At 45.7% G+C, this 24,424-nt stretch overlaps 1 protein-coding gene across 2 annotated transcripts; it reads left to right on the top strand.

The window, feature by feature from the left end:
* The first annotated feature begins 16,892 nt into the window (after positions 1–16,892).
* On the top strand, positions 16,893–24,186 carry CCK (cholecystokinin). Of its 2 annotated transcripts, XM_056128958.1 has the most exons (3): positions 16,893–17,046; positions 18,293–18,511; positions 24,052–24,186. In XM_056128958.1, exons 2-3 carry the CDS (start codon positions 18,295–18,297, stop codon positions 24,177–24,179), a joined length of 345 nt encoding a protein of 114 aa, XP_055984933.1. In that variant the 5' UTR covers positions 16,893–17,046; positions 18,293–18,294; the 3' UTR covers positions 24,180–24,186. The 2 variants fall into 2 exon arrangements, with proteins under 2 accessions (XP_055984933.1, XP_055984932.1); XM_056128957.1 differs by lacking the exon at positions 16,893–17,046 and having other exon boundaries at positions 18,202–18,511.
* The last annotated feature ends 238 nt before the right edge of the window (positions 24,187–24,424 follow it).

The raw sequence follows: 24,424 nt of genomic DNA, 5'->3' as shown, positions 1-24,424 counted from the left end.
CCCCTGAGAAGCCCCAAATTTCATTCTCTGTATTCTTCATGCAGCAAGACTCTTGACTTCTTCTTGGACTCAACATTCCTTTTGCAGTCTGGAGAAGATGCCTGAGCACAGGGTCAGAGCAAATGTGATGTTCTTTTCTTAAGAATCACCATCTGGGGCTGGAGTGATAGCACAGCGGGTAGGGTGTTTGCCTTGCACATGGTTGACCTGGATTCAATTCCCAGCATTTCATATAGTCTTCCGAGCACTGCCATGAGTATATCCTGAGTGCAAAGCCAGGACTAATCCCTGTGCATCACCAGGTGTGACCCCAAAAATAAAAAAAAGGGAAAAAATGAAAAAAAAGAAAACCAACATCTTCTATGGTCTGTTGTCTTGGGTTGAAAATAGTTGCCACGCATATTTTGTATGGGTTTATAGTGTTACTTATAGGAGAGACAGAAGAACAAAGTAGATGTGTGTGTGTGTGTGTGTGTATGCCTCTCATATGATAAGCAGGTCAATATGCTAACTTTGTTTTCTAGGTATTTTCAGCATGTTCTGCTATTGTGTGGGTTTAACTTTAAATGGATAACATTTAACTTTAAATGGATAACATTTTATGGTCTCTAGTTATCACTATTTTAGTTTTTGTTGTTGTTCTTTTTCTTTCCTTCTTTTTTTCTTTTTTTCTTTCTTTCTCTTTGTTCTTGCTGCAGTGTGTGGTATAGGATGGGGTGGGAAGGGACATTGAAGGGATACTTAAACAAAAAAGATGTTGATTAAACAAAAGTCCCTGGCAATTATCCCAAATTATGTATTTATCAGCCACATTTTATGCTGCTTTTAGTACTTCTGATTTATTCTAAGCATCTGGCAATCTCTCTTGACATCACCATAGCTTAAAGAGAACTGGACTATCATTTTGTAAGTATCTCAATAAAAATGAAAACCCACTTCATCTGTTTCACCTTTTATAGCATTTATAAGGTACTTGCCTATTATTTGCTGAGGAAATAAGGAATTACAATCATTTTTCCAACAATGAACATTTGCTTCCCTGATATCTCTAGGTTTTACTGCTATTTCTGCAAATAGAAACCTTTCATTTCAATGCCAAACTATAGAGTAACCTTTCTAAGGACATTTCAAATAGTATAGAAAGCTAACATGCATAGTCCAGCAATGCATATTACTCAGTTGTAGTGATAGCAGTATGAACAATCCAGGCCAAGACAAAATCACTGTATGCAATGACAATCATGGGCCTCCTGGTCTCTGGAAATTCTAAGAAGTTAAAAATTGTCACACCTTCCTGATTTCAAATGTCACCAAAAAATCTACATCTATCTATAAAATATTGCAAAAATATATTTTTATTATGTGTATATGCAGACACATACTTGTGGGATAAAGGGCATCTCTAAAAGGAAATACTTTGTTCATAAAAGACTTTCTAACTGCCATTCCCATTCTGATTTAAAGTACACTTCAAGTTATGCTTTTTACGAATATGTGAGTTGTCCTACTTTTGTAAGCTTGACTACAGTATAAGCATACTAGTCATAAAATGAAAGTAATTCCTGAGTGAATATTCTGAGGGACTTCCCATGCGTTCATTGCAAGGACTGCTTTAAGCTGAATGTTTTCTCCTGTACATGATAGTCCTGGGATGCTTCATTATCTAGCAACAGATATCTACAGAGAGGGAAGCGGGAAGGGTAACAAGATCAGAAGTCAGAGTAAATGGAATTCACCATTGATTTGACCCAGAAAGCTCAGAGCCACTTAGACCTGAGAAACCTAAAAAGTGGTCTTCAAAATGAAAGAGTGAAAGTTCAGAGGGTGAGGTAAAACCATCCCTATTGGGAATAGTGAGGACCGAGTGCTCCACCAACTCATTCAAAGGAAACTTCTGCAACTAAGAAGTATAAACCTGTCAGTCCCTGGTTTCTGGGAGGAGAAGAAGATTCTTCAAAGCTCACTTCTCTCTCTAGTTTCCACATAGCATCCAAGGATGCTGAAGGTTCTAGGTCATAGGTCCTATAAGGAGATTACAGTCCATGAATGGGGTAATCAGCATGAGGAATGTTTCTTGCACGGCATTACTACTCAGTCCAGGGCAGCAAATGTACCCACTGCATTTTGGGCTTTGTAGAAAAAGACCTGAGCAAAGACTTTGAGGGTAGGCGTGAAACTTTTTGGGGAAGTGACCCTAGAAACATGAGTTTAAGATAAAGAAGTGAGTTAGAGCAGAATGTATTGCAGAATATTGGAAAGTTGGGGGGTTGAATCATTGGAAAACTTTGGAAGCCAGTGTAGAATATGGCTCAGAGTACCCATCCCCAAAACTGGGAAAGCAAGGATGCACCACTTGTCATTTGTAGCTGGCTGTGGGTCGCTCCTAAAGGTAGTAAAACTCAGCACTCACCCTACCTTTGTATAATGAGCAGAATATCTGAGAGAATACTCTAATGTAGAGTCACAAGATTTGGGAGGTAGAAGTAGAACTGCCTGTCATAGAAATTCAGATGCTGGAGGGGCACCATGTCGTTGGACAAAGCATATCAATAATATGTGAAGAAATTACTTTGTGAAGGCACATTCTCAAATCATGGTGCCTATCATACCATCCTTTACAAATGTGGATGGAAAAGAAATGGCCACATCCATAAAGGCAGCAGCATTTCCCTTAGATTGAGACCCATCTGCAGCTTCCCAAGGAAAACAGATTGCTTTCTGCGTTCCAGGGTTTTGGCTGGTAACAAACCCAACTCACTTCTGATTTTCCCAGCTGTGTGTACAGCATAGACGAATGCCTTTAGCAGCCTGGCAAGCCCTAGCAGCAATTAGGATTGCCAAGAAAAGGCCGCTCTTTCTCTCCTCCTCTCTGCATCCATAATTTTTCTATGTAAAATTAGTATCCTATTATATAAGAGATTGTCCACAGGAAGCCCAGAATAAGCCTGGAACTCACCAGCACTCGTGGATTTGAGTTGTGTGTATGGGTTTTCTTCCACTTTGACTTCAATGCAGTCACCTTTTCTGAGAAAAGAGAGTGATAACACTCAGAATGCCTGGGCATGCGTGAAGCTAAGACATTCTCAAGACACCTGCCACAGCTACACCAGCCTCCCTGGGGTTATCGCTTTCTAAGACTGGTCCTTTTGTTCCAGGAAAGACTGATTTCAAGGGAGGGGTGAAGAAGCACATTTTCTTGTCCCCAAGGCCTCCCATGGCTGAGGCTTATCCCATTGCATGGGATAATATCCTTGGATAATATCTAGTATCCTTGGACGTGACCCTGACCCACTTGGCTTGATAGTGTGGCAAACTAATGGTCACAAACACCCTGCATCTTGCCCTGGGTTCCACAGAGAGGAGGAGGAGAACAGGACTGCTTCTTGTATTGTTTTCCCTATGGAGCTCCCCAGATTCTGGAGGAAAGAGCATGTTTCCAGCCTGAGAAGGAGAAGAGGCTTCCTTGAAAGTTTCTCCTGGGCACACCACCTGTACCAATTGGTGTACATGCTTCTCAAGGAACAAAATGGGACCATCCACAGGATCTGGTAGTTCCTAGATGAGAAGAGGTTTTTCCTGAAGTTTACACTTTGGGATCACAGAACACTCTGTGTCATCTGCATCTGATGGGGAGTGTTCCCATCCAGGCTTACACCCACCCAATACATGCACATCCACTCCCTGTATCTCTCCTAGCAGTAGAAGTAATTCTCAAGCAACAGGTCAGAGGAGAATAAATGCTCCAAAAGAAAAATTTGGAGGTATTTTCTATGATTATGATTATGATTATCACTGTCATCATCATCATTTGACTTGAGTGCCACACAAAACAGTGTTGAGGGCTTTCTCCTGGTTCGTCATTCAGGAATCACTCCTGATGGGACTCAAGGGAGCATATGGTATGCTAGGAATGGACCCCAGGTTGGTCACATGCAAGGCAAGTGACCTCCCACTGTACTATTGCTCTGGGCCCTCTTTTTTTGGTACTGAGGTATTTTTTATATAACATCTCAGAGGGCCCCCAACACTGGAATCAGTTGTCCCTTAGGTAAACTCTTTCAAACCAAACTTATATTCACTTTTTTTCTCTTCTCTCTATCCTACCCCACTTTCTCACTTAAGTGCCCTATTCTCCCAAACATATCACCTGTCTACTGGTCTTTGTTTCAGGGTCTGTTTTTTGGGGGGAACATGCAAACTGAGGTAGACACAGTAAAATCTAAATCAACATTGTTGCCTGAAAATTGAGTTGCTTTGCCTCCACACTCCAGGCTCAAGAAATTTTCATCAAAAATAAAGGTTGGCAGAGTAAATAATATTCTCACATCTCCACAAGTGTGTGGAAACTCCTGGGCTCAATCCCCCCAAACTCCCTACTCTTTTGGAGGCCTCTCCATTGCCAGAAGTCTCAGGAGAAGGCTCAGGAACTGACAAACAAACTCCTTTCTTTACTCATAAGCCTGGGTTCTAGGAAAATAGAGCATAGATCCCTCTGGGCTGCTAAGCTTCAGCATTGCATGGCATCTGCCATAAGTTTGTGCTATTCCTTAAGGAATCCAGGTGGTGAAGAGCTAAACAGTACTTCTACCTTCATGCAAGAAAATCCGTCTATCCAAATATCACTGCTTTTCAGCAGGAAGAGCTTTTTCTGTTTCTTGTGGCCTTTGGATATCAGAACCATCTCTGTGAAAAGTAGCCCTAAAGTCACTTTTCCTAAACTCCAGACCTCTAGAGGGCCATTTGACTTGGCTCTGCTCACCTGGGACTTTCTTTTCCAACCTGGACATCAGGTTTGTCCAAGGGAAATTAGTGCAGACTGGATGGTATGGACAGGCCCACTGGTCAGGAGTATGGTGAGAGGGAGAAGAAATGTGAAGCCAACACATTTTTCTTCTCATGACAACATCCTCTTCCCCTGCCCTTCGCATGCTCACACGCTCCACAAGATCTTCCCGAAGTCTTTGCTTTTCATCCCTGCCTCCCATTTTTACCCTTCTATTTCTCTTAGAGTTAGTGAGGATGGCAAGAAGCAGGTAGAACATGCTTTGGCCTCAAATGTTCACATATATATGTATGTGTATATGTGTGTGTGTGTGTGTGTGTGTGTGTGTTTATAGGGGCTGTACCAAATGGAGCAATAGCACAGCGGGTAGGGTGTTTGCCTTGCACACAGCCAATATGGCCGACCCGAGTTCGATTCCTCCGCCCCTCTTGGAGAGCCCAGCAAGCTACCAAGAGTATCTCGCCTGCACAGCAAAGCCTGCCAAGCTACCTGTGACATATTCGATATGCCAAACACAGTAACAACAGAATCTCACTATGGAGACGTTACTGGGCCTGCTTGAGAAAATCGATGAACAACAGGAGGACAGTGACAGTGACAGTACCAAGTGAAGTTAGTGGGTCTGGGGCCAACCCAGTGGTGTTTACAGGGCCTCATTCAATGGTGCTCTGGGGGTCATGCAGTGCCAGAGGTCAAACTCCAAGATCTCACATATGCTATGTACTTTATCATCTGATCCTTATCCCTCATCCTATACTCTTAAGTCCTGGACCCTCCACCCTATCTGACTTAGCACCCCATTTGGTCAACAGATATTTCATGCTCTCCCCTTTACCATCCTGGACTAGCCTTTGTAACTCTTAGAGTATAACTCTATATAAAACTTTTAAAAAATCAATAAAAGTTCCCAAGTATAACTAATGTAAAACACATTTTACCCTATAGAAGCGAAGCAATCTACAATACAATAATATGTATCCCAGTACATGAGTGATAAGACATAGCTAACAAAAAGACACAGGAAGTTGTCAAACATTTGCACCAACATAGAATAAGAAAGTTTGTCTTACAACAAGTAATACAAATTGCAGGTAAATTTTAGAGACTTTCCCCCTTGCAGTTAGTAATTTTATATCAAAGTTAAAATAAACATGGGAAGTTTTCTATCCAGAATGGCTAGATTCATGGACCTCTAGTGAACTCAAACACCAGAAGCAACACTGAGATCTGTAACATGACTTTTCCAAATGGTGGTCATCTCTTAGTAAACTTCTAAATAAAACAAAGAACACTCTTCACTTGATTTCACTGTTCAATGCAATGTCACTGCCCTCCCGTTGTTCATAGATTTTCTTGAGTGGGCCCAGTAACATCTTCATTGTGAGTCTTTGTTGTTACTGTATTTGGCATATCGAATACGCCACGGGGAGCTTGCCAGGCTTTGTCGTGTGGGCAAGATACTCTCTGAAGCTTGCCAGGCTCTCCGAGAAGGGCAGAAGAAAGTACAATTATGTTCAAAGATACCAAAATGTTTTGTTTTTAAAATATTTCATGTCATTAGCCTCAGCTTGGATAATTGTAGACAGTCTTTTCACTTACCATTCATTTCACCATTGGGTTATTTGATATCAACTGTTTATCTCCCTATCAAATAACCAGACATCCAACATGCTGGCCCGATCCCACCAAATGCCAGTAATCCATACCCCCAAAATTCCCTATAAATTTCCAGAACATCACCGAGTGAGTATGTATAATCACAGTGAGAGGTATCACATACCCTTTTACTCTCAACACAGGAAGGTCAGAAGAATTAAAATATAACAGTGACTCCAAGATTAAACCCCTAGTGTTCCTGGAGTCAGTTCACTCTAACCTCAAAGAGTATGTGCTCATACAAGCAACAAGCACCCAAAGGTGAAGCATTTGTAAGGAAAAAAATCATTCCTAGGCAGCATTCCTTGGTATTTGGGAGCAACTGTTGAAGAGAATACTTGGCAACATTGATCAAAATTTAAATCGGCTTACCTTTGCAGCCTTTGTACATCTAAGAATTTATCCCACAGGGAAGCTTATGCAGACCTGGAATGACATGCATTCAAGGAGCCTTGGTTAAAACTAGAAAACTCTGGAAAGTATTTAAATGTTTATGATGATGGCACTGGACAAATAAATGAATGAAGGGGCTTTCAGATAATGATGTATTCAATAGATTTTGAATTACTCTAGCAATGCAAAGTGATGTCAAAAATAATTTTATGGAGGGTATGGTGCCGCCAGCAGGTCAATCTGTACCTGTGAGGCAAATGCATCAGCAGCCTGATGGCACCATCAGACTTTTAGATACCCCAAAATTGCTGCTGTGCCTTTGGCCAGACCCCAAAATATTGGGGCAAAGTTTACCAAGAAAGTAAATGGCCAAAAGTTAGTTATGTGGGAGACACACCCTCAAACCACCTCTGGCTCAGCTATATAATTGGAGCACGGCCCCTCTGGTTCCTGATTGAACTGCTTAATGGCCATGATCCCAGAGACTCAGAAACAAATCTAGGAACCCAAAGACTTTTGGTAGAAATGAGTCCTGTTCCTGCAGTAGGTTACTGGCGCTGGGCCACTCCAGGTGGGAATAGGTTTCGTGCCTTGGCCTATTCTCCTTGACGGCCCGGTGACCACCATCCTCCAGAGGCCACTGGACAGTCAGGTTTGGGTCTGCAGTGATAAGACACGCAGGGCCTCACCAGATGGGGGTGGAACCGGCTCTTTCCTCCCCATCCCAGCGAGACCTCGAGTCGCTGCCTACAGGTGGCCTCTCTGGCTCCTGATCAAGCTGATTAACGGCCATGATCCCAGAAACTCAGAAACAAATCTCAAAACCCAGTGGCTTTTGGTAGAAATGCATCTGGACTGCATACAAGGTGGCCGCCACCTCAGAGCTATTTGGAAAGCCAGGTAGGAGCCGGCGGTGACGGGTCAACTGCAGTCTCATGGGAAGGGGGGCAGTACTGGCTCGTCCTTCATGCCCTACCGAGGTCATGAGTTGCCCCCCATGAGCGGCTCTCCGGCACGGCCATGGCTCCAGAGGAAAAAGGACTTAATCCAAAGCCCGGCAGCTTGTGGCAGAAAAGTGAATGGACCATGTGTTAAACTACGGCACCATGCCTCCCTGGGAGGGAAAGGGTGTTGCTCCCTTCCATCTTTTTCCACCCTGGCAGCAAGGTGGCTGCAGACTCAGAACTTATAGCAAAGCCAGGTGGCCACCACCTCAGAGCTTATTGGAAAGCCAGATATGAACCAGTGGTGACAGGGCAACTGCAGTCTCATGGGAAGGGGAACGGTACCGGCTCGTCCTTCACACCCCACCAAGGTCATGAGTTGCCTCCCAAGAGCGGCTCTCTGGCATGGCCATGGCTCCAGAGGCAAAAGGACTTAGTCCAGAGCCCAGCAGCTTACAACAGAAAAGTGAATGGACCATGCATTAAACTACAGTGCCATGCCTTCCTGGGAGGGAAAGGGTGTTGCTCCCTTCCGCCTCCCCCCTAACCCCCGACAGCAAGGTGGCCGCAGCCTCAGAACTTATAGGAAAGCCAGGTATGAGCTGGCAGTGACAGGGCAATGTCAGTCTCATGGGAAGGGGCGCGGTACTGGCTTGTCCTTCACGCCCTACCAAGGTCATGAGTTGCCCCCCACGAGCAGCTTTCTGGCACAGCCATAACACCAGACGCACAGAAACTAATCTCGTAATTATCTGGCTCTTTGCAGAAATTCAAAATCCGCTATCACGTCCGCATGACATTATATGATTCTCAACCAACTATAGAAGACAAAGTATTTCACAATGCCTTTTCAGCAATTCTGATTGTTGGGGGGGAGGAATTCTAAATAATAATGGTGCATCTTTTGTCGAAATAATGAATGTAATCAATGTAGAGAAGAGTTCAGTAGAAATCATCTGCCTCACAGGCATTGGGAGGGATGGGGGGGGTTATATTGGGGTTCTTGGTGGTGAAAAATGAGTTCTGGTGAAGGGAAAGGTGTTTGATCATTGTATGACTGAGACTTAAACCTGAATGCTTTGTAACTTTTCCCACAGTGATTCAATAAATAAATATAAGAAGAAAAATAAATAAATAAAACTATGAAAAAAAAGTAAGGTGGAGTTCATGCCCAATTCAATCAGCTAATCAGTGGCTGAATAAATAGCAGTACTTCTACATAAAAAATAATAATAATAATTTTACGTGGGAAAGGGCAGAGATGAGAACATTACTATGTGTCTCTTTTTGAAGAGTGTTGTGTGTACGCTTATGCCTGAGTGTGTGTATGTGGAGGGACACTTGGAAAAACTTTCTAAAAACTAAGGGATACTTGCCCTCCAAAGAGGCATCAAGGACATGCTGAACCGAAAGCTTCACAAGTGTTTCTTTTGTACCTTAAAAAAACTCTTTTCTACCTTAAAAAATTAATTCTATTCTCTTTATACCTGTTTGAATGATTTAATACAAATTTTCAATATTAAGAACTTTTCCCGAATAATAATAATATTGCATGGTGTGCCCAAGTCTTAATTCAAATGAGCAGGGAGGTCTTCCACTGGGCTCAGGCTGGTTAATAAAGTGGGGCACATCTCTCCTAGAGCTGGGACATTGTAGGGACACAGCTATTTTCTGCTCCAAGGGGCTCTCACTTCAAAGGAAAGTTGGACCAGCAGGACCACAAAGAATACACATTCCCCTGCAAGGAAAATTCTTTTTCTCCACTCACCTTTCCCAAGTATGGCTGTAGAGGCTTCTTCTAAATGTTCTACCCAGGAAAGTAAGCCAAAGGACAGGCCTGAGAACAATAGGGCCAGTTTCCCTGGCAACAGCTGTTCCTTTGGGCTTTTCAGTATTAGCCTGCAATGACAGCAAAAGGCTTCACAATGCACGGAGATCAATCAGCTGGAAGTTGACCTCTCATCTTAAGACCATTCATTGATGAGGTCACCTTCCACTTCTGGTGGCCCTCACATCTCAGACTAAAAGAAATGATGCTAAAAATATTTCCTATGGCTTTTTTAGGAGCCATTGACCCAGCTACAGGTGGACAAATGGCTTTTAATTTACCACTCTCTTCGTAAATCTAGTCAACCAAACCGCCAGAGTTGTTTACTCGGGGAAATGTTTATTGATCACTCAGCATGTGTCCGGCACAAAACATTGAGTGACTAAGATCTGGTCTATTGGCAGATGGAGTGATCATATAGATGAAGAGTTCAGTTAATGAATATGTATCAGGCAATTGCGATGTACCGAGCCCTGTGGCAGGAAATTACGGTAAATTATCCTAAGCTCTAACACTAGGTGTATACACTATGTTTAAGGAATCTAGCTGCTCTGTAGGGCCCCACTCATAGCCTTGTAGTGCTTGCAGGTCCTCTTCTAAGCCTTTGCAGCTACAGCTTTGCCCCTGAGGGCTTTCCATGAAGGCTGGAAACCTCTGGGAACACACATGTAGGAGACAGATCAGAAGTGCTAAAAAGTTACTGTTACCACCACTTAGAGGGCTGGAGCGATAGCACAGTGGGTATGACTTTTGCCTTGCACGCAGCCAACATGGTTGACCAGAGTTCAATTCTTCCGCCCTTCTTGGAGAGCCTGGCAAGCTACTGAGAGTATCTCACCCGCACGGCAAAGCTTGACAAGTTACCCATGATGTATTTGTTGTGCCAAACACAGTAACAAGTCTCACAATGTTACTGGGCCCACTGAGCAAATCGATGAACAATAGGAGGACAGTGACAGTGATAGTGACCACTTAGAATTTCTCTCAATCAGAGACGAACAGAAGCTAATGCACATAAAACTCTTTTATCCCTTCAGTGCGAGAGCACTGGGGTCAACACTGGGTCCCAGAGGTCTCAGTGGGATTAACTATCACCAACACTGGTCATTTTACATATAATTCTGTGATTTTGCTGTTGCTCTTCTCACACACAGTCTAATTAATTTCCTCTGCTGGAGATTGGACTTGAATGAGAGAGTCTTCAAGGTTCTTCCCAGATTAAAAATTTCTCAGTTTTGTTCACCTTATAGAAATGCCAGTGAGGGGCCAGAGAGACAGCACAGCAGGTTTGCCTTGCACACGGCCTACCCAGGTTTGATCTCTGTCATCCCATATGGTTCCTGGAGCGCTGCCAGGAGTAATTCCAGAGTATAAAGTCAGGAGTAATATCTGAGCATCTCCAGGTGTGGTCCAAGTCACTGTCACTGTCACTATCCTCCTCTTGTTCATCGATTTGCTCTATTGGGCCCAGTAACGTCTCCATTGTGACAGTTATTACTGTGTTTGGCATATTAAATACGTCACCAGGAGCTTGCCAGGCTTTGCTGTGCAGGCGAGATATTCTCGGTAGCTTGTCAGGCTTTCCAAGAGGGGCAGAGGAATCAGAAAAAATAATTAAAAGAAATGCCAGCGAAATAATAAAATAATTTCCAACTGTGGGTAGATTGCAGTCTATTGTGGATTGAATGCTAAAAGCCTATTGAAACCTAAGCCCCCGTTATGATGGCATTAGAAGAAGAGGCTTTTGGGAAATATTTAGATATAGTAACGCTTATGAGGATGGGTCCCTCATACTGGAATCTGTGTCCCTTATGAAAAGAAAACATAGAGTTTGCTCTCTTTCTCTCTACCATATGAGGACACAAAAAGGCCACTCATGAGGCCCCTTGACTATGTTCTCAGACCATCGCTCATCATAGCCTCAGCTTCCAGACTGTAGAAGGAACCATTCTGTCAAGTCATCCATGTTATGGTATTAAATGCTAGTGGCCCAAACTAGTTTTCCCAGAACCCCTGAAAAGAGTCCCACCTCATTCTTCTGCTTCTTTTTCTATACCCTGGAGTTTTCTATGATGCCCATAGGAGAAAAGAGGACTATTGGGAAGCAAAAGGGGAATATCACCCCTAGGTCATAGGACTGGGTGGGAGTGGGGGAATGTCCCAGGTTCTCCTCCCAGCCTTGGAAAAATTGTGACAGAACCAATTCCAAGAGGTCTTAGAGGTCCAGCGGAACTAAGTTGATGGTAATGACCCTCTCTTTCACAAGCACACACACACATGACTATTTTCTCGTCCCTGCTCCTCCCTCATGCTTCCTTCAGATCACAGCAAGTCAACAACTTACCCCCTGATGTTTTTTCAGCCCTGCTTTTGTGATAACCCAACTAAGACCACATATGCCAAGGGAAATCATCATTAAGGGGAAAAATATTTTACAATAGCCATTCAGCTTCCTTCTTTTCAGCAAAATGTTTTCCTGACATGGCAGATAATGCTTGCTCTGTGGGCCTCTGAAAATTTCCAGGACAAATAATGACATTTCTAATAAATGGTCAAGAGAAAAACACACCCAAAGGAAGTCTTCAAATCAACACATTCCCAATAACAACAAATAGTCTCTTGACCTCCTTTAGATGGGGATACTTGTAACACGTTTAAATGCTATGAATAATAAATTAGAAAACCACTGTGTTCCTCGAAATGCCACAAATTGAAGTGCCCTACAAATATAAAGTGAATGTATGTATTCAAGCTACCTGTCATGACTAAAATGTTCTACAAAAATTTACCATTATCTTTTTCAGAGAAAGTTCTTTGGGGATGCATCCCCAACTCTGAAAGACACCTCATTAAATTGTTTACATTATGATTGGGTAAAAATTTTTATATTCTTTCAAAAAATTCTTTATAAAACAGTTTGGAGACCACAACCGGAAGTGCTCAGGGGTTACTTCTAGCTCTGCACTCAGGAATTACTCCTGGTGGGCTTGGGAACCATATGGGATACTGGGGACCAAGCTGGTGTTGGCCAAATGCAAGGCAAAAACCATACCCTACCCACTGTACTCTGGCCCTCAACATTTTTATGTTCTAGGGGCTGGAGCAATAGTACAGTGGGTAGGGCATTGTCCTTACACACAGCCTACCTAGGTTCGATTCCCAACATCCCATATGGTCCCCTGAGCACCACCAGGAGTAATTCTTGAGTGCATGTCCAGGAGTAATCCCTGTGCATCGCTGGGTGTGACCCAAAAGCAAAAAAAATATATTCTAAAACTGTTAAACAGTCATAACTTTCTTCTCACTAAGACTCCTTTTCAAATGACTCATAGTGATATGATTCCCAAGGATTAGTCCTACCTGAAATTTGGGGACTTCCACATCCTGAGGTAAACTGAGCCATAACTGGGGACCTCTCTTTATGATGCAGGTGACAGGGAAGAGTGGTGGGAGAGCAGAGAAGATGCCTTTCTTTTCTTTTCATGTCTTTGCTAAGTCGAGAGGATAGATTTAGGTGAAATTTAATTTCCCTTACATGCTTGGTGAAATGCCAAAACAATCTCCACAAAGCGTAAACATTCCATCACAACTTCCCATATCTTTGTACTCAGAGGCAAAACCATGTCTTCAATGTGTGAGTGAGGCTATAATCTAGGCATCCCACATGCTTAGCAGCAGTAATTTTTTTTCAAACTGGCAGTGGTTGATGGACCAACAATTGAAAATCACTGTTCTAGAATACCCTCAAATTATAGATGAAAAATTAAAATAAAAGGAAACATGAAGACATGAAACAAAAGAATCTAAAAGATCTGAATCTTAACCTGATCATTACCTCTCTGATGGCAATGATCTATCTATCTATTCCTTGCTATGCAAATGTAATAACTGTAGCAATATATGCCTGTCAGAAGGTCTGGGTGTCTTATGTTTACGCTAGGTACAAAGGGTTAGAGAAAGTTATGAATAACTCAAGAGCATAATTGCTTCTGTATTGCCTGGGCAGATGAATTTTCTGTAGACTACCCAAAGTAGTCTTTCTGTACTTCTTTAGCGTCCCTGTGTCAATTTGGTTCACCTTCCATCTTTGGTTTGTGCTGGACTCCAAATGACTTGTGGGCTTAATATTCTGTTTGAGCAGATGAATTGATTTTATATGGGAAAGGCTAACTGGGAAGGGTCTTTTGGACATTGGTGGAAGGAAGCAGCTTTTCTGGTGAGGGGCGTAATGTTTGAAGATGGGTGTGGTATTCGGAATGATGCATGCATAAAAAGGCCCTCCCGTTGATCGTCGATTTGCTCGAGCGGGCCCAGTAATGTCTCCATTGGAGACTTTGTTGTTACTGTGTCTGGCATATCGAATACTCTCGGTAGCTTGCCGGGCTCTCCGAGAGGAGTGGAGGAATCGAACTCGGGTCAGCCATGTTGGCCGCTTGTAAGGCGAACGCCCTACCCGCTGTGCTATCACTCAGTGCTGTAAATCGCTGTACCTCAATATAAATAGTTCCTAAATACACACACACACACACACACACACTCACACACACACATACACACAAAACAAACAATAAAAGCTTGTGGGTTTTCCCCTCTTAGTATGCATATGTGAGCACACACACACACACACACCAGATTGTATATCATTTCCTATTTCCTCCAGGGATTTACATAGTTTTATGCAGGTCTTCCCAGTTCTCTCCAATCTTCTGCCCACGTCCCCGAGCTCTGTTTTTTGCACCTCCACCGTTGTCCCCATACTTGGAGGTTAGTGCTGATGCCACCTCAACCAGTCACATGTACTAGGAACACTTTTCTTACCAATCATCCACGTACCCCACTAGAATGGAAGCGACAGAGATTTTGCCTTGTTTGCTTCCAATTGTATCCTGACAGTACCTGATGGTGAGCTGGAATCTTTTGGTGAATTCTCCTGAAATTAAAGAAAGTCTTGGGCATAGGTGGTTAATTTGGGAGATGATCGCAGAGAACAGAAGTAAGGCTATGAGAAGGGTAAGTCAGGGAAAGAGGAAGGCAACTAAACATATGTTGTCTTGGTCACTGCTGCCAAGTACCTCTGAGAAGCTTCTCTATCAGTCCACACAATGGACACTTCAGTCTCCTTTGCTCTTGGTTCAGGGCTGTCCTCTAAGGTAAAAGATCCTTGTACTTTTAGGAAGACGATCAGTTGAGACTGGGCTTTGAGGCAGAGCAACCATTTGGTCGTTTGAGGTGCAAATGCTGTCTGATTGCTCTAAACTGTCCAACCCACCACCAGCTGTAGTGTACCAAGACATCTACCTCTGGACGCATTAAGTCAACATTTGCGGTGGTTGGATGAATTTTCCTTAATACAAATATGGCTGTGCCTTTCAGGAAATTGTGGATCATCTTGCTTTAGGACATTGGTCAAAATTATTAAGAAGGAAAAACTCATTGCCAAGAATTTGTTGTTTCAATTTGTTTTTCAGAGGCTCTATAACAAAATCCTGCTCAGAATTTCTTTGTGGCCTCTTGGCCACTTCTCAGTTGCGGGACCAGCTCCCTATTCTCTATGTATTTTTTGTTGTTGACACTCCTTAGAGCTCTGCCCCCACACTCATGCTACCTGCCCCTCAAGAAATCTTGACTCCTACCCATACCAGTGCCCACACCCCAGTGCACACCTCTGGGATCTTGAGGTCAGGGTACAGGTGCTCAGTCTCCCAGAGCGTCCCTGCACACAAAGGGGATCTGCCCCATACTGAACCCCTTATCCATCTACCTGCTTCCCTCATGGTGACTCAGCTAGCCTCCAACCACCCATTCTCATCTCCTAACCTGTCTCATCACTTCTAGGATTCTGAAATGTAGAGGCGAATAGAGGCTGCCCCTCACCAGCTGTACTATCCCTCCAACATAAGATTTTTTTCTTCTTCTCCCCAGATATGTCTTGGCTATGGCCACCCACAAAAATAGTTTTCCCACCTGAACTATGCAAACCTGAACGGCCAGTGGAAAGCCACAAAAAGCCTTGTTCTGTTCCCAGAACGTTGCCTCTCGGTTATAGAAATATGACAGCATCCTGGGTTTAGAAAAGGGCAGGACAGTCAGAGACTCTCCCCTCCCTAACTCTCTCACCTTCTCCCGAGAGCGACCCTAAAGACCCATTATCCCAGGGGCCTCATCACCCCATCACCTTATCTTCTAGTAGAGATTCCAAGTCTCTCATCATGAAGGAAAGGGATGGGTTTAGATCTGCATTCTCCCCTGGACAGGAGATGGAAGCCAGCCTCAGGGCCCCAGGTGTGGGAGATCTGGGCGCTCCCGCAGTGGGGAGCTCCTGTGGCACTTCTAGGAGGCATGGTCCTGGGTGAAATGGGGTTGGGGGGCACATTGGCAGGGACTTGGCGATCTCCAGCAACAGATTGTGGTCTTCAACCCAATGCATAGGGGGAGACCTTCCCCTGTCCTCAGCACCCCATTATGTGCTAGGGGTTGGGGTTTGCAGTGCGTGTGAGTCAAGGGCAGGGGAAGGTGTGGTGGGCTCCGCAAGGTCTCTTTTGTGCCCTTTGGTAGGAGCAGTGACAAGGTCTGAGACACCCGGCTCTGCGGGATCTGACTGAGGGTTCAGGAAGGCAAGGAAGGTGGGAGTGGGGGCGGGGGGCTCTGTCTGCCTGGAACTGAGGGGCTTCTGGGGAGCTCTTAAGGACTCCCTCTGGCGCCCCTGTCGGGCAGGCCGCAGTGCAGCCCGAAAGCTCCTTCCAAAACCTGACACAGCTAACAAACGCGACAGCTAGGGGCTGTCACTGGCCTGGACACCCTTACAGTGTTGTCTGGGGACACATCTAGAACTTGTCCTGCCATGTAAAAGAAAGCAAATACCTCCCCGTCACCTTCCCCAGCGGGAGTCCCTCACTGCAGGAAAGGTCCAGAGCTGTCTGGGGTGCTCAGCCAGAGGGACCCATCCACACCCCAACCCCCAACCGCCATCCCCCCACCACTCCTCAATGCCTGAATTACAATCACTGACGGCCAGCCTGGTCTAGTATCCACATTCCCCCAGCTCCGTGCCCCCCAAAGCAACTAGACAGAGGGATGCAGCTGCCCCATGAGGAAGAGCATCCAGAACGCAAAGTTTCCCGTGCAAAGAAGCAGCTAAACTGGGCAGAGATGGGGGAGGCGCTCTCCCGCACAGGGGTTTGCCCCTCACCCAAGCCCAGTTTTGGACCTTGACCTCGGTTCCGCCTGTGCTCCCTCCCCTTTACCCCCCCCCCTCCCGCAGCATCTTCCCTCGCGGGTCGCCCCCGAGGCCGCGCGTGAGCACGTGCGCGCCCGCCTGCGTCAGCGCGGGGCCAACAGGGGCCGGCGGGGCGCGCCGGGCGGGGCTATTTAAGAGGCAGCCGCGCTCCCGCCTGGAACTCGACTCAGCCGAGAGCTTGAGCCAGCCGCGGTCCGCTCCCCAGGTAAGTTCCCCGCGCTCGCCGAACGCCCATGGGGGTTCTGGGGAGAAGGTGCGTCTTCGGGTGACCGCTAGGACCGCTGCAGGATCTGCCTTAGAGGAGAAGAGTGCGGAGCGCTGCCGTGCCTCTTCCCGCGCGCTTTGTTCTGTCCTGCGCGCACTGGATGACAGTAGGTCAGACCCGGGCTAGACCCGCGTGCAAATGGGGCTTTGATAGCGGGTATACAGCCGTTCCGAGGACTTTGCAGTCTTTTCAAGTCTAGTACCAAAGGTTTTATTTTCTATATATGGAGGAAGAATGTAATAAAGCTTTGGGGTTAGAAATGCCCTGGCGTTTTAACTGCTCTCAAATATAGTGCACAGTGGAATGAATATAGCCAATAATCTTGTACCATAATTATGTAATGTGATATGTATGGCTACATCACCCTGCATACTACAAGATATAAATATATCAAAGTTGTACACCTTAAACTTACACACAAGCTGCTGCTGCTTCTCTTCTTCTTCTTCTTCTTCTTCTTCTTCTTCTTCTTCTTCTTCTTCTTCTTCTTCTTCTTCTTCTCCTCCTCCTCCTCCTCCTCCTCCTCTCTCTTCTTTTCTTCCTTCTTCCTTTGTCAACCACTGACATCTATGCACCCATTTGATTGTTCTAAAAACCATGTCTGTGTTTTGCATCATGGTTTATTACCCATTCCCATTTTTCAAGAAATTTAGTACACTCACACTTTAAGCTTTTATTTACCGCTCTCACACTTTAAGCTTTTATTTACTGCTCTCACATTTTATGCCATGCTTTCTTTGCTTTGCCATTTTCCCCTTATTGAAAGCTTATCTGAGTGGGAAAATGCTTTTTTCTCAAAGGTTTTTCTTTCTCCCACGGAGTCTTCTTTTTAGAATATGTTTCGTGCTATGTTTACTCTCTTGCTTTTCCAGTTAGGAGAGAGACACTATGCACACATTTCCTCAGACTAAAGGAAAGCAGGAAATACCACTTCTATTAAACAGGCAGAAGACTGGGTGTCCTGCCCCAGGACCTGGGTACGGTGCACCCTGAAGACAAAAAGGGGCGCGCGGGGCGGCACAGGCGCTGGCTGCTCGCTGCTCGCTGCTCGCTTGGAGCCTGCTGCAAGCCCGGCGGGTCTGGAGCGCGTGCGGTGCTGAACCTCCTTGGAACCCGCTGCTGCCACCCTCCGCGAGCGTCCGCGGGCACCTCACTTAACCCGCACGCTCCCTTTTGCTCTCCGCAGTCATGAACAGCTGCGTGTGCCTGTGCGTGCTGATGGCCATCCTGGCGGCGGGGGTCCTGGCGCAGCCGGTGCCCGCGGAGGACCCGATGGATCTCGGAGCGCTGCAGCCCGAGGAGACGGCGCCCCGCAGGGAGCAGAGAGCGGTACAGAGGGTGGATGGCGATCCCCGGGCGCACCTGGGCGCTCTGCTGGCCAGATACGTGCAGCATGTCCGGAAAGGTACCCGATTCAACATCTTCAACCATCCCCGTCTCCCAGTCTGTCCCTTCCTCCCCGCTGCTCCAGCGGCCTGGCGGCGGAAGGTGGTGGGCAGTAAACCCTCTCTCAAGGACATGCTGGAGGCGCAATAACCTAAAAGCGGGTTGGTTAGGTTATCTTTCCACCTTTCATTAGTTTTGCGGCACGGGAGAGTTTTCTGACTTTCTCTGGGAGTGAGTGTGGAGGATCTAGTCTAACCATGAAAGAAAGGTTCTTTGTTTAAAACTTTCCTTGAAGCTAAGTTTTGACAAGGCGATACTGTTGAATTTCAAAACCATCAGATGAAGTCATTGAAAGATTGGTACAGGGGCTAGAGAGAGCACAAGAACTTAGGGTGAAAGCCTCACGTAGCAGGAGTGATCTCTGAGCAGGTAACCAGGAGCAAGCCCTGAGCACCACAGGGTGTGACCAACCCCATTCTCCCTGTCCCCCCACCCCTATACGCATTACTCTTAAAGCCAAGGGACCAAGAGTCACCCAGACACTTCCACTTAGAACCCCTCTTGGCAGGCAGCGATTGATTAATGCTGAGAGATTTTAGAAAGAAATAGTTATGTGAAAAAAATATATTAAAAAAAATGAAATAGTTATGTGTTGGGTTTTACCAAAGAATTGAAGAGGGAAGGGGTGACCAATAGTAGTTTTGAGTATTCCTTGGTTTGATTTCAAACAATAAGCCATTTGAAGAGGCTAGTTCCAGCAGCCGCAGAAGCAGAACAAGTCGATTTCCTCAGCGTCTTAAGTCTTTCTCCAGGAACAGGTGTTTCCGCACCTCTCGAGCTGCGTGATAAACAGTCTTTCCTAATTCATCTTTCATGATGAAGGATGAGGGCTGGGTAGATAACTCAAGAGGTAGGCATATGCCCTGCATGTACAAGGCCCCGAGTTCAATTCCCAGCATTGCCAGGTGTGGTCCTATTGTCCCTGAGCATCACTAATTAATGGCTCCCAGCACCCCCAGGCTGGATGCTGTGTATGACTGCTGCTCCCCACGTTTCACTGGCCTGGAACCTGGCAACTCACATCCTGAGCTCTGTCAGGAATGGGCCCTGTTAAAAAAGAGGGGTGTAGATCAGGGTAGACAACTCTGAAAGCTTTGCTTGATTCACAGGGAGGCTGACCCACCTCTAGGTTACCCAGGAATCAGGAATCGACCTTCTCCCATTATTACTCACAGTGATACTCAGGTAGTACAAAAGCCTTAGGGCAATGCTGAACTGTGCTGAACACAGCCAACTGACGGAGAGATGAGAGAGGGGCTACGTGCTCCTGAGCCTCTCACCCCCTACTCATGAGCTCTACCAGCTCCTGAACACTGACTTTCTGTCTATATCATATAGAAATTTAAGGCAGGGAGCTCTATAAGCAGGAATTTTTTTGCAGCAAAAAAAGCCGAAAGATTGGTTTATTCTGGTCTGTCTGTCTTTTCTCTCTCTCTCTCTCTCTCTCTCTCTCCCTATCTGAAAAAAGTTGTCATAATGACCAGCTTCTGTTTTACTTTCCTGCTAATTAAATAGGAAGAGGTGGGAATACTGGTCAAAGGACATGGAAAGTCTGGAATTATGTTTGGGTTCCTGCTGATGAAATCTATTGTCTTGGAAATATCTGTCCTTGTGTGAAGATTGAGTTTCAGCCAGACCACTCTGAAATATCTAAGCTTATCATGGACCTAGAACCCGGATCTTCAAGAAAGATAGCTTAGAAAGAGTTCTGAGAATGAAACTTTCTACCAAATGACTTTCCCAGAATACATGCACTTTACTTTATACCACAAATTATAGCCAGAAATTTCTTGCTAGGACCTCATCTCAGTGCCTTCCCCCACCATCTTGCCTTCAGCTTTTTAGGTGCTTACCTGCCCATGTAGACAGAGCAGTCTTTGGACCTTAGATGACCAGCCCCTGGGTTGGTGCTTGTTAGGAAACCATCTTCCTTCTACATGACAGACACCCACCAGCAAACACTCACACAGAGGCATGATCCGTGATTGCTTTGAGTATTTTACACATATTGAAAATGTGAACATATTTTAATATAGAACACATATAATATAGACACTATATGCCAGATACATTTACCATCCTCCGTCCCTCTTGGAGAGACCAGCAAGTTAAAGAGAGTATCCTGTCCACACAGCAGAGCCTGGCAAGCTCCCCATGGTGTATTTTATATGCCAAAACCAGTAACAAGTCTCACAATGGAGATGTTACTGGTGCCTGCTCGAGCAAATCGATGAACACCAGGAGGACAGTGACAGTGATATTTACAATGTTAATATTATTTATATATTTTACATATCTAAATATCTTATATACTTAACTCTGGTATATGTTATGCTTAAATGTTCTAAACAAAATAATGCACTCTTTGGGCAGGACCTAAGAGTGGGCCATTAAGAATTGTCTGCCCAACTTTCAGTGATCTGAGAAGAAGCTTTTTTGCTAGATGCAGAGGTGAAGCTGCATCTAGCCGTGGCCCCATCAGAACCCCAGCTCCACCTTTGCACCATCTTTTGGGGCCTGCACAGTAAGTTTCTAGGATGCTCAGTGTCAGTGTGCAACTCAGAAGAGTGAGCCACCAAAATAATGAGCTCACCAAAAGTGAGCCACCACAGTAGCACCACCATCACTGAGCATCTGTTTTTAACGTCCTGCCTCCCTAGAGGGGCTGAGAGCCTTTCCACTTCTCAGCTTGAGTTTCACATTTAAAGGAGTGGACTCAGGCCCTTCCATTCAATCAATCCATCATCAGTCAGTGAGGAAGTGAGCCAGGCCCCTGCTCAATGTGCCCCCTGGGAGAAGAGCTGGGTGTGATTGGAGAAGCAGCTTCCTGGGTTCACCAGGGCACACTGTCACCCCACCCACTGCAGACCCAGCTGTTGGCTCATAGCAAAGATGTCCCTTTGCGGGCCGGAATAATAGTACAGCGGGTAGGGTGTTTGCCTTGCACACGGCCAACCCAAGTTCGATCCCCAGCATCCCATATGACACCCCCCCCCCCCCAAGCAACACCAGGAGTAATTCCTGAGTGTAGAGCCAGGAGTAATCCCTGACAATTGCCGGGTATGACCCAAAAAGCCAAAAAAAAAAATGCCCCTTTGCTCCATCAGTGGCAGTTTGCACTTGGCCTTCAGTAGCAGCAGACAGGAAGGTCTCCTCAGAGTGTGATTATGCGGAGAACTCGGTTTGCATGTTTTGCTGAAGGCAAGGACTAGCGTTTCCCCTGAACCATACTGAACAGCTGAGTAGCAGGCACAGTTTCCCATCTGCACAGGTTGGTGATCTCTGCTGGCATGTGCCCCCTTGACTCATTTCCAAGGCTAGCAAGGGAATGCCAAGGGTGTGGGAGAGGGCGAAAGCAAGGCTGTGACTGTCATTTCTCTTGTGTCATTTCACTGGTTTCATCTGATCATGCTATAAGGCAGAGCAAGTGCTTCTGGGGTGCCACTGGTCAGCAAATAAGCTGTAGCCTAATTGGCTTTCCTATGGGCAGCACCCGTCAAGCCAGGGCAGCCTCCTGCAGAAAGGCTAAATGTTCACCAGGAGAGGGATGGACCGTGGCCGCCATACAATGGCACTTGTGAGTGGTGCTCCCCTCCTCTTGCCCATCGAGGTCCTTGAGGGACATTTCCTGATTCTTTGTTTGCAAAGAGGTTACAGTGATTTCATTTCCCAGAAGCCCTGTGTATGACCTGTGAGGCTAGGTCCATGTCACAGGCCTCTTTAGAAACTGCCTCACTTAAGGTGAGCTACACACACAAACTGGTAATCCTAGGGAATGACCATATCCCAGAGGGCCCATTTAAGCTTAGGTTATTACCGTTTGGCTAAAGTGACTGCATTTGGACCAAGACTATGACTCAAAGGGCCAGAACACATATTTTGCATGCAGAAGGGCCCAAGTGTGAACCCTGACACAACAGGGTCCCCCCATGCACCTCTATTGCACCCCCCTAAGCATTCCTGAGCATTATATATAGCTCCTGAGCACTGCTAGGTGTGTCCTCCAAACAAGGGACCAAAAAATTAAAAATCAATAACTGATTTTAAATCCTTTCTTTATTGCCTCTACATGCTCACTTTGTTGAGCGTTGTTAACCTTTTAATTTGATGATGCGCCTTTCCCTGATACAGTTTTCTAAAAATAATCATTTTCAAAGTAATCATTTTAAAACAATAGCTAGTAAGGTATCTAGTAAAGTTGATTTCGGTGCTTTTTAACCTTGACCGCATTGAGATATTGTTGTTTTTATACCTTACCAAGAGTCAAAGATGCTCAGGAATGCTCAGGAGTGAGATTTAGAATGGGTGAAATCGGGGATGTTCTTGACTGGCTTCTGCTGGGGCTCAGCTTCATAAAGAGAAAGATTTCATTTAAAAAATTTTTTAATTGAATCACTGTGAGATAATCCATTACAAAACTGTTCATAATTGGGTTTCAGTCATACAGTGTTCCAATACCCATCCCTCCACCAGTGTACATTTCCCAGGACAAATGTCCCCAGATTCCCTCCCATCAACCCTCAACTCCCGCCTGCTTCTATGGCATGCACTATCTCTCTCTCTCTCTCTCTTTCTCTCTGTCTCTGTCTGTGTCCTTCTGTGTCTCTGTCTCTCTGTTTCTCTCTTTCTCCCTCTCCCTTTCCCTTTCTCTCCCTCTCTCTTTCTCCCTCTCCATCTCTCTCTCTCTTTCTCTCTCTCTCTCTCTCTCTCTCTCTCTCTCACTCTCCCCTCCCTCTCCTTTTGGGCATTGTAGTTTACAATACAGATACTGAAAGGTTATCATGTATATTCCTTGACCTACTTTCAATACTCATTTCTTATTCAGCATGATCATTTCCAACTATTATTGTCATACTGGTCCCTTCTCTGTCTTACCTACCCTCCACCCACACACACACTTGTGAGAGATTCCAACCACTGACCATCAGTCCTCCTGACCCCTGTTTTCCTTGGCCTTGAAGAGGAATATTTCTTGGAGTGGGAAAACCTGGGCAGGAGGGGAAAGGGGAAAGCCAGAGGGTCTAAATCCTTACTTGACTGGGGCCTGAGGAGAGTGTACCAGCCTGGCAGGTGAGAGGTCCTAGTCTGATCCCTGGCATTGCCCCACATGCTCCATCCTGACCCCTGGTTCCGTGAAGGTGTATGTGTGTGTTCTGTGCATCTACCTCAGCCAAGTGAGCACCACAGCTCCTGTGATGAGCCCCAGCCAGGACCCCAGCCCAGTAAATGTTACTCCCTGGGCGTCTCGGACACAGAGGTGGGGGGAAGGGTGAGAGAGTCACTGACCACAGGCATATCCGAGGGTAAATGTCGCCTTCTCCCCAGTTACAGCTGTGGCCTCTCCCTGTCTCTGGCAGTTCCACTCTGACTTGCTCTCCAATAGCTTCCGGGAAATGCATGATACCTTTTGCCTGGATTTTCCCAGTGCTCTGCTCAAGCTGAACAAAGACTGTTCTTGGATTTAACGCCCCTGTTTCCTTCCTCCCTGCCCCTGTGCAGCACCTTCTGGCCGAATGCCCCCCGCCATTAAGAACCTGCAGAACCTGCACCCCAGCCACAGGATAAGCGACCGGGACTACATGGGCTGGATGGACTTTGGCCGCCGCAGCGCCGAGGAGTATGAATAACCCTCTTAGGGGGAGTATGAATAACCCTCTTAGGGGCCCCCTAACATGGTTAGCACCCCCCAGGAAGCCACTTCCTAACACCAAGACAGAGTCAGAAAATAATCACCCTCATCACTCATTTTCTGGGAAGTTTGATGTCTTAAGTATCTATTTATTAAGTTCTCAATGTGAAAAAAAAAGCTCCATGCTCTGCCACAGAATTGTACCAAGAAAAGCGCTTCCCGCATCTGTGACTTCCCGTCCCG

The sequence above is a fragment of the Sorex fumeus genome, unplaced genomic scaffold (assembly GCF_029834395.1).
Source record: "Sorex fumeus unplaced genomic scaffold, SorFum_2.1 ptg000072l, whole genome shotgun sequence".
Classification (NCBI taxonomy): Eukaryota; Metazoa; Chordata; class Mammalia; order Eulipotyphla; family Soricidae; genus Sorex; species Sorex fumeus.
The sequence above is the reverse complement of the archived record's forward strand: the minus strand, read 5'-3'. Positions and strand labels throughout refer to the sequence as shown.

Bases quoted from the DNA above. Each gene is read 5' to 3' on its own strand.
- CCK (XM_056128958.1), top strand. From the start codon at position 18,295: ATGAACAGCTGCGTGTGCCTGTGCGTGCTGATGGCCATCCTGGCGGCG. The intron at 18,512-24,051 runs GTACCCGATTCA...GCCCCTGTGCAG, and splicing joins CGTGCAGCATGTCCGGAAAG to CACCTTCTGGCCGAATGCCC.